Here is a 10,399-nt window from a genome sequence, read left to right as displayed (position 1 = left end):
TGAAGGTGGAGGGAGCATAGACAATTTTCCGAGAATCATAAAAGATATTAAAAACCCCTAAAAGGAGTAGACCTGGATTCTCCTGTAGAAGACAATAATCTTCCAATCATTCCAAGGCTGGGAAAATGAGAAGTAAGAGGTTTAAATAATGCAAAATAAAAGAATAGGAATTCACAGGAATGTCTGATGCTCACCACGGCAGTATGAGAGTGGCTAACCATGTAACAGAGTTTGTCTACAAAGAGCTCTTCAAGAAACACTGAGATTGTTCAAGTGCACAAATCCCTTTGATGAGAAGCAGGGAAGGCTAGTTTGGTATTTAAACTCTGCCAAAGCTAAGAGCAGGAGCAGCAGCTGATTTTAGTTTTCAATTAATAAGTGATGCATTCCTCTTGACCACAGGTTACAGTTATGGAAAAAAAGTAATGATGAAGAAAAATAGATTCCATCTGATGAAGGGAGAAAAGCATCCTTGGATATCAACTTGTCATTCTAAGAAGTTTGTTTTAAACTAGTTTAAAGTGACAAAAGCCCATATGGAAGTAAAACCAGCAAAAAACTACAGAGCAAGCAGTAAGACTGGAATTTGCAGTTTGGAGACTAGAAATCAGATGAGGCACAGGAGACTTGGAACAGCAGGACACCACACCAAGCTCTGAGAGGCTGGGTGTCTGCAGAACACAGGCAGATGAGTGTGCAACCATAGCTCCCTCTAAATTGGAGAGATACTGATTTGATCGACTGATCAGTGGATGAGGAACTCGTTGGATGGTTGCATCCAGAGAGAGGGGAGTGGTCAACAGCTGATGCCTAGATGGAGATTGGTGACAAGTGGTGACCCTCAGCGGTCCGTACTGGGACCAGTGCTGTTTGGTATCTTCATCAATGACATGGACAGTGAAATTAAGTGCACCCTCAGCAAGTTTGCAGATGACACCAATCTGAGCGATGCAGCTGAGACATCTGCGGGATGGGATGCCATCCAGAGGGAACTGGACAAACTCAAGAAGTGGGCCCACGTGAACCTCACAAGGTTCAACAAAGTCAAGTGCAAGATCCTGCACCAGGGTCAGTGCAACCCCCCAGTATCAATACAGACAGGAGGATAAAGGGATTGAGAGCAACCCTGTGGAGAAGGACTTGGGGGTACTGGGGGATGAAAAGCTGGATCTAAGCCTGCAATGTGCACTTGCAGCCCAGAAAGCCAACTGTATCCTGGGCTGTATCAAAAGAAGCGTGGTCAGGAGGTTGAAGGAGGTCATTCTGCCCCTCTACTCTCCTCTGGTGAGACCCCACATGGAGTGCTGCGTCCAGTTCTGGAGTCCTTGGGTCAGAAAGGACATGGACCTGTTGGGAGTGCATCCAGAGGAGGGCCACAAAAACCATCAGAGAGCTGGAGCACCTGTCCTATGAGGAAAGGCTGAGAGAGTTGGGGTTGTTCAGTCTGGAGAACAGAAGGCTCCAGGAAGACCTTATTGCAGACTTTCAATACTTAAAGGGGACTTATAAGAACGATGCTTTTTAGTAGGGCCTTGTTGCAACAGGAGAAGGGGTAACCATTTTAATGTAACTGGATTTAAAATAGCAATTTTTTACAAGGTGGTGAAACACTGGAATAGGTTGCCCGGGAAGGTGGTAGATGTCCCATCACTAGCAACCTTCAAGGTCAGGTTGAACAAGGCTCTCAGCAACAACATCTAGTTGAAGATGTTCCAACTCATTACAGGAAGGGTCGGACGAGCTGACCTCTAGTGGTCCTTTCCAACCCAAACCATTCTATGATTCTATGAGTATCAGAAGGCTATCTGTGACTCCATGAAGATTCATCTTCATTAATAGGGAGAAACCCATTAAAACACAATGAAAAGGAGCGACTTCCTTACAAGGTACCTAGATGTTATACCTTACAGTAAACTCAAACTCTATGATGATGGTGACCATGCAGGCTCAAAGCAGTTTCTAGATCATTGACTGATGTGTTGCTTTTGGATAACCCCTGTGATTACAGGAGGAGTTTAACACACAAAATTGCAAAATATTTATGCTAAATATGAATATTTGTGCTCAGATGAATGTATAAAATAGAAAATCCAGCTTAGACAACATAAAAAATGGCCTGGAAATGTAATGCATTAAAAATATTTTAAAATTAAATATTTACCCAGATCCTTAATGAGTGATAATGCTTCCCATGATATAAATGCTCCACCACCATCATCCATAGCTCCCTGCCCAACATCCCAGCTGTCCAGATGTCCACTGACCAATACAATCTGGAGAAGCAATTATAAGAAGACATATATACATGAAAACATTGAATCAGAAAAGTCAGTTCAGCATTTATGCATTTTAATGATTTTGTCATAAATTTGGCCTTTTAGTTTAGAACAGGAGGACAGAAACATTTCAAATAAAACTAGAACATTTTTCTCTAGTCACTGAATATAAATTTGGAATGACCAAATGCATCCTACTGCTTCAAACCTCTGCGTAAATCAAACTAGATATGCTGTGAGAAATGTTTAAATGAAAAGTTTTGTCTTGAACATTACCAAAGTACATACTTTCCAGAGATACAGGACTACTACACTGCAGAATGGTGAAATTTTCTTTTATATTCCAGCTGTTAAAGCCCTTAGACAGGAAATTTCACTAACCCTATTTTTGGTTGCATAAGGAAGAAATATGAACTTAGACTGAAGTGTTCCCAGACAGAGGTGGTTGTTTTATTACATATCTATGGTCCTTGCCACAGAGGACCTCTAATTTATTACTGGATCCCCTATGTGCTACAACAGTGACAAGGTATTTTATAGTTCCATTAGTCATAAGGATATTTTAAATTAAAAATGACATGGTAGCAAGCCCCAGATGGGTTTTCTGCAAAGAAAGTTTTGTGGCTACAGTAGAGTACAGTGGCTGCAGCACATATATCTCCAGAAACACCCGCTTTCAGATCTGAACTCTTCCAGTGTCAACAAGCGGCACCAGACCGATACCAGAAGTGAGAGAGTTCCCTAATTGGACCTGAAGCTGATGGGCTGATGCATCTATGATTGCCATGGAGAGATCAAGGCAGGACAAGAACTCTGAGCCAAGCAGGCAGTGTGGGAAAATGATGCAGTAGGACAAAAACAAGAGCAGGGAGCCACTGCATTGCCCCAGGAGTCTTTGAAGAACTGGTACCAGTAAAGAATGCCCTTGGGAAAGGGTGGAAGTGGAAGCATTCAACCTATGACAACTCAGCACTGAGGAAAAACTGGAGACCCTGGAACATCTGTCTGTGTCCTGGCCAGCACTGGCCATACATGAAGGGATGCTTCCAACTCCCTGGTCAGCTGATGTCAATCAGCTCTCAGAGTTGTGTGCTTCTGAAAAAGGTGAAAAAATACTAATTCCTCCTGCTACATTTTTCTCCCTAAGAGATGAGGATCTTCTGGCATGTCATCTCAGCTTTCATACATCGCAGGACAGCTACTCTAGCACTGATGACAAGAACATAGTGACTTTTTCTTATTATCACCCCTGAAGAGTGAGAGTCTATGCTATCAAGTGTGCAGCTAACATTGCAAGGAAAAACTTAGGGCCCAACTATCAAAACTTTTATTTTCTCCTTCAAATGAGAAAAATCTTAGTAAGTTTTCACTGGTTATTAAAAATAATGCACAAACAGACCATGGGAATGGAGTGCTCCAAATACGAACTCAGGTAGCACAACTAAAAGTCCCCTTTGCATTAAACAAGGGCCATGACAAATTACTAGTCATATATACTGTATTGGCATATGTCCAACCAGAATGCACCAAAACTCTTTAAATTTAGAAAATACACTATGAAATGTTTATAAATAATGCAAATGTGATGCCTTAGAAGCTGAAAAAGCTTGTGATCAAAATCTGAAGAGCAGCTTACTCTTTCCTTCTCAGGTGTTCCAATTCTCTTTTCTGCTTACCTAGCCCTAACTCAACATGTGCTTGCTTTCCAGCACAAACTGATTTCCTTGGTAGCAGGCAGACATGTGCAGCCCTTATTCCAAAACCTCCTGTCCTTCAAAAGTGCTTAAATTTGGATGGCAGGCCCCCCTGTGTAAAAGCCTCAGGTTTACTCAGCAGGTAACCCTGCAATTTAATATCATGATCCTTTCAGGCCCAGTGTGAAAAGCCTGCAAACAGCATGTTTTCCAAGCCTTTGCTACAATAGCAACGTGGCTTGAAACAAGATAATCTAAGAAAAACCATGCCAGATTTGGAGGTAGAAACCTCTCTGAAATGAGACCAGAAAAGAAGTGCTCTCTGCAGTACTCCTTGCTCTTTTTGTTTTCTTCTAAGGGAGGACTAAGCACACACACACACACACACGCAACCTGCCTATAGAGGACAGAGCTCAAACAAGACCATGACTTGCAGCTGACTAAAGCTGACTCATTACTGTCCACTCAATAAGGAATTTGCAAATAATAACAACAACAACAACAATTTTTCAAAAAGAAGAGGGGAAAAGAGCAAAAATTCCCACTCCTGGGAAACAGAGCTTCAAGATTAAATGAATTATTAAAAACAATTTTTTTCTTGTTGAAGGAGAAGAGAGTTTACAATAGAAGTGATGTCTTGTCTTTAGCAGTGAAGGAATACTTCACTAATGCTGTTCCCTGACAGCAATCTCAACATGAGCCAATGAGAGGGAATTACTCCTCATTTCTGTGAAACAACACATATTGCAACAGCAGGAAATTCTGAATCAGAAGAAGGTGGTGTAATCCCATTTGGGATTACAAACTTCAATCACAAAGCATCTGTACCAGCTTTAGAACATTGTGCCAGAACAGATCAAAGTTCAAGTGGATTGAGAAAGTGAGATAATTTTATGGACAAACTTTTACTTAAGTTCACTTAAGCTGATGCCAAGAGCAATTATATAAATACAACCAATATACTTCTATGTGAAAGCTTTTTAGGAACAGTTGTTTTTTTAAACGATCATGCTTTTGTAGCAGCTGCTAAAATGAAAGTTTCAGTGATCCTGCTGATAGCTAGCCACAGGCATTCTTAAAATAAGACACAGTTATAAAATAACGAAAACACTTTGTTTATCTCAATCTTTAAGTAGACATAATGTGTCTGGGCAATGAATGAAAATATTTCTGAAAGTCACTCTAAATTATTATATTATTTAAAACAATAATATAGAATATTATTATTTTAATTCTCTGCAGAGGTGGGCTAAAAAAATGCAGTTAAAGCTACCAAGGATGCATGATTATTGCATTTTCCACACTGCTTTCAAATCTGTTATGTGGTTTTCAGCTTCAAATCTACAGATAGACTAGTGGCTTACATTTGCACAAAACATTTCAACAGAAATATCAGCATAAACTAACAGAGTGTAAGCATTGCAAAGCAATATAACTAAGTATATGTAAGTATAAGTGTTTCTTTTAAATATACAGAGAAACCACAAACACCTGTATAGGACAGTACAAATACAGCAATACACATTTGCCAAATTGACCAAAAATAAATTTAGGATAAGACAGCTTGCATGAAACATGAGAACTTAAGAAATGCTATTTTAGACACAGTCCTGAGACAACACAACAGAAGTGAAGATGCAGGAACATTTAAATTAGAAGATGAGTTATTCTATTTCCTTCTCCACTGGAATTATGACCTCTATTGGATGCTTCTAAGTCATGCCCAGCGTTTCAATCAAGCACATAGAACTATTTTGAAAATTATATTTTATATACTTATGTAAGTATATATTTCATATTTTGAAGCCAAGAAGATTAGGAAGAGGAACCACCCGTTCACATACATTTGTGTATGTCATGGAGCTATCCTTTTCTAAGCAGGATGTTTTTTGTCACTAAAAATAATTTCCCATTCCATACATTGTCACACATGCCTATTGCATTTGTCACACAATAACTTCATAAAATGTTAGAGGGAATTTTAAGTCTATTCCACTTTTAGTTAGTCTCCACAGTCTCACTTGCTCCTGTTCAGGTATAAGGCAAAGGTTTCTTTCTATGCAACATTAGAGATCATAAATAATAAACATTAGAAAGGAAATGTAAGTAACATTTTCAATCACAGAATCTTATCTAGAATAACATTTGTATCAAGTTGTGAAAACTAGCATGCAAAGTTATTTCACGTCACTGAGGTAGACGGTAATGGATGAGTAATGAAGTCATTATTCATTTTTGGCCTTCATGGATGAAGAAGTCTTCCACAACGTCGGACATCCATTGATGGAATCTGGCTATCAACACATTCTCATAGAAAAGCTTAGAAATAACTTTCATTATCCAAATTACTGAAAAGTAATTTTTTTTACATCTTCCTCCAGCAGACAGGAAAGATAAGGAGCACTTTAACTTGCATGGAGAGGGCAGAAAACTTAGACTAGGATCACATTCACAGAGAATGGGATGACCAAGAATTAAACAGGGTATTAGAACCAGATCAAGCATCTTTAGTCAAGACACAGTCAAACTCAAAGTGCCTGCGTGTCAAAACTTCAAGCTAAAACAATGAAGCGCTCTAGACTGTAACTTGAGTTCTTTTCAACTGCTTGTCCACATTTTCAGCCAAATACTGCCACGAGTTAGTCATCTGCTCAGGCAACACAGGTCTGTGGTGTTCCAGCCCAGTTCCTAATTCCCTGGAAACTCGGGAAAAGCATTTCTACTCTCCAGTTTGCTGCTAAGTAAGTCCATCCTAAGCTCTAGGTATACAGCAGTCTTAAATTATTTGACTGCATATTTTTTCTGCATTAATCTCCTCCCAGTGCATGGGGTATTTGTACAACACCCAACTTACACATATGAACATCACATACAGTTGATTCGTGTTTGGACCAAAATTAGAGGTAAACAGAAGTCAGATAAAAATTAGGATCCCTTATTTAATCCAATTTTAAAACTGCCTATAAATTCTCTCATTCTTCAGCTACTCATTACTCTCTTTACTCACAAAAAACATTCTCTCATTTCACAATTTTCTGGTTTCCCCAGCCAAACAAAATTTCTGATGGTAACTAAACTATGACTGAAAACCTCCTAATTCTAGCTTTTCAGACAGAGGAACTAAGAACCAAATTTTGGTCTGTGCTCCTAAGTATAGGGAGTACATTTTGAGTAATCTACCCATTTGGATAGCATGACAACCATGAATTGCCAGATGGCTTCAGTCTATATGGATCTAAAGATTTTCTTCATTTCATGGTGTTAACAGCATGAGAGAACAAGGGAAAAGAGGAAGGCAACATACCATGAACCTAACTAGTGGGCAAATAAAACAGCTGGCAGGACTAAATTTAAGCCTATCATGCTTAACTTGCCTTCAAAACTATGATTAAATAAAGTCTTCATATATACAGATTTGCAAATTAGAAGTAGTAAATCTGGTATCACAGTTTTAGGATGTATTAGCATCAACCACAGTAGTGCTTGCAAATGTGTTCTGGAAAATGGCAGCACCAAGCAATATGCATTTCTACTGCTTAGCCACATAGCAAAGCTGGCACTAGAGTCCACAGCAACCTTGCTCTTTTAAAGTAATTCTTAGTCCACAGACTGTATTCTCTTTCTCATTTTTAGGAAAAAGTCTGTCATCTTAATGGAATAAAATGTTGGTGCGTCATTAGGTTTTTTGCCCTGACCCATTCTCTTCCCTACTCCACCTCAAACCTTCAACTTTACACACACAGCAAAACAAATGACAAATTAAGAGTTATCAACTCTTCCTACTTCATGTCTAAGCAGAACCTCATTCCTGTAAACAAACCAACATTCCTCAAGTTTTAAAATATTTAGATTAGTTATTTATCTGTATAATGCAGTAAGATTCTATAAATCAGTCTCTTGGCTTTTCCATCAAAGGCTTTCTGAAATCTAAACAACCAGAACTTGTAATCCTTCGTGCAACACACAGACTGCATCAAATGCATCACACAACAACTTCTTTTCTGGAGTCTAACTCAGCTCTTCCAACAGCAGGACAGAGACTTGAAGGAATCTTCTCAAGCACTGCATAATAAAGATAACAATTTGAACAGTTCTTGCAGGGACACTGTGTTTTTTATCTATACTACCATTACTTCAAGTACAGCATCTCAGCATTTGGGGAAGACAAAACTGACCTGCCTACCAGCAACATAACACTATATGGTGTGGGATTACCATTAGATTTACATGCAAGGTGTTATATATATATATATGTTTGAATATAAACTCTCTTGTATTTAAAAAATCTGCAGTTTGTTTCTATCAGAAAAAAAAGCTTTGTCCAGTTATGTTTAAACATAGGGCTACTGTATTGTGTGCAGTTCCATCAACTTCAACACTTAAATTCAAGCATGGAGCTATAACAGAAATATTCAGTTGTAAAAAAATGCTTACTTGGATAAAAACTCTTCATGAAAGTCTACCCTGACCATTTCGCAAATATTTGTTTTGGGCTACAGATATGTGCAAAAAAGATTTGTAGTTTCTGCACTTGTCTTTAAGAAAACACTAACTGCCTCCGGTTAAACTGCAATTGGATTAAATCATGTCCTAAATGTAAATCAGGAACATTAGCACATTTAGTGGATTTTATTTTGTATATATAAGAATATTTCTTCAAATTAGTTTTTAGCTTTGGTGTCCAAATAATATGACTTCACTGTAATGAAGTTCCTTTCATTAGATTTCACGCACATTAGGAATGGTTCTCAAATAATCAGTCTAGCTGTCTCAAGTAATTTACAGTCTTAAAGATACAGTGGAGTTCAGAAAGAAAAAAAATGATTAAAACAAAAACTGTTTTTTCTACTTAATATGCAGTGTATTAAGTCTTAACTTCCAGGCTTCCGATTAAATGATAGATCTGCACTTGAAACAGAAGTGACTCACTTAGTCACACAAGAATCCAACCCTAAAAAGCTGATTGACCTTCAAAGAGACTCTCTGTCACAATATACAGTAAAATCTTTAAAGCTGGATCTCTACTTTGTAAAAGTGATTGAAACTAAAGTGTTCTCAAAAAGTATTGCAACCAAACCTCAGTTTTTGAAGTGAATCTCAAAACCACTGAGTAGTTAAATAGCATGGGCTGACATAATTTATGGCATACAGGTCAGTGAAGGAGAAAATTAGTCTGAAAACAAATTATTACTGATAAGGGAACTGTAGTAAAGGTAACGAGACATAGAAACTATATGAGCAGTCAAAAGATAACCAAGTATTGAAAATACTACCATTTTCTTATTAAATGTTGGGTTTTAAGACTTAGAATTTCCATATTTAAGTTCCCTAGAATCTTCAATTTCCTATTTCCTGAGCTATAACATTTCAGAAATAATAGTCTTCGTAATACTTTATTTCAAAAATAAGGATTTTATTTTATATATTTCAGCCCACCTCTAGAGATTTAAGAGGAAAAATCATAATAACTACCTCTAAACAAAAGCAGCTACCACTGAATTATCACTTAGCCTTGCATAAAGATGATGTTGTAGCTGCTATTTTTCTAGTTCAAAGATTAGCAAAGAATCTCTGCAATACCCCTTGTATGAAAGCTGAAACGGCATCTGAACCGATGTGAAGAGAGAAACAATCCGTTTTCTGTCCTTAACAAAGGCAGACTTCCCTTACACATGTAGTAGATGATTTTTGTTTGAAGAAAGGGATTATTTTATAACCTAGAGTCTTTGTATTTATATATTTTTCACTTTAGTGATATAAACAACTCCACATTTCTACAGTTCTAGCAACATTCCCATATGTTTTATCTCTGAAATTTCTTTTACCAGATATCAAGATTAATCTCAGCTAAAATAAACAGTAATGGCTTGTATTGGGTTTTCTATGAGAGGTTTTCGGTTGTGTCTTTGGTAACGGGGGAAGGGCTATGGAGATGGCCCTTTAAGAAGATGCCTGAAAAGCTCCCCCTTTTCCTTTGTCAGACCCACCTCTGACCAGGGTCAAGCCAATCAGCGCCCCTGTGAATTCATGTATTTAAGGGGAGTGCAGGGCATGCCTTGCTCTCTCTCTGGCACTGGCCCTGACCTTGCCCGGCTGGGCTTGGCCGGCCTCGACCGCAACTTAAGCTTAAGCCCTGCTGCAGCTTCATTCCGAGAAAAAAGAGTGAGAGAGAGCGCCGGGATCTCCAGAACCATCAGAAGAGACCTGCAGCGGAGAAAAGAGTGGGAGGAGAACAACTTTGAAGAACACCAAGGTCGGTTGAAGGAAAGAAAGGAGAGGGAGGAGGAGGAGGATGCAGAACCCAGGTTCCCCTTTTTGAAACCCGTGGCAAGAGCCAGGTTGACTGGCCTGCAGCCTGTAGAGTTCACCAGTGGGGGCAGGGCCACATGAGCAGTGGCTGCCCCCGGAGCAGCCGAGACCCTGGGGCGG

General features: G+C 38.8%; 1 protein-coding gene across 1 annotated transcript in view; it reads right to left on the bottom strand.

Moving 5' to 3' along the window:
- Positions 1-1,801: 1,801 nt before the first annotated feature.
- Positions 1,802-10,399, bottom strand: part of CPQ (carboxypeptidase Q) — an 80,397-nt gene continuing 71,799 nt past the window's right edge. Inside the window, exons 4-5 of the mRNA XM_010179002.1 lie at positions 2,162-2,273; positions 1,802-1,827 (exon numbers count right to left, since the gene is read on the bottom strand). Coding sequence (XP_010177304.1) covers positions 1,802-1,827; positions 2,162-2,273 — 138 coding nt within the window. The remainder of the gene's footprint in view (positions 1,828-2,161; positions 2,274-10,399) is intronic.

Source organism: Mesitornis unicolor, unplaced genomic scaffold (genome assembly GCF_000695765.1).
Source record: "Mesitornis unicolor isolate BGI_N332 unplaced genomic scaffold, ASM69576v1 scaffold6962, whole genome shotgun sequence".
NCBI classification, from domain to species: Eukaryota; Metazoa; Chordata; class Aves; order Mesitornithiformes; family Mesitornithidae; genus Mesitornis; species Mesitornis unicolor.
The sequence above is the reverse complement of the archived record's forward strand: the minus strand, read 5'-3'. Positions and strand labels throughout refer to the sequence as shown.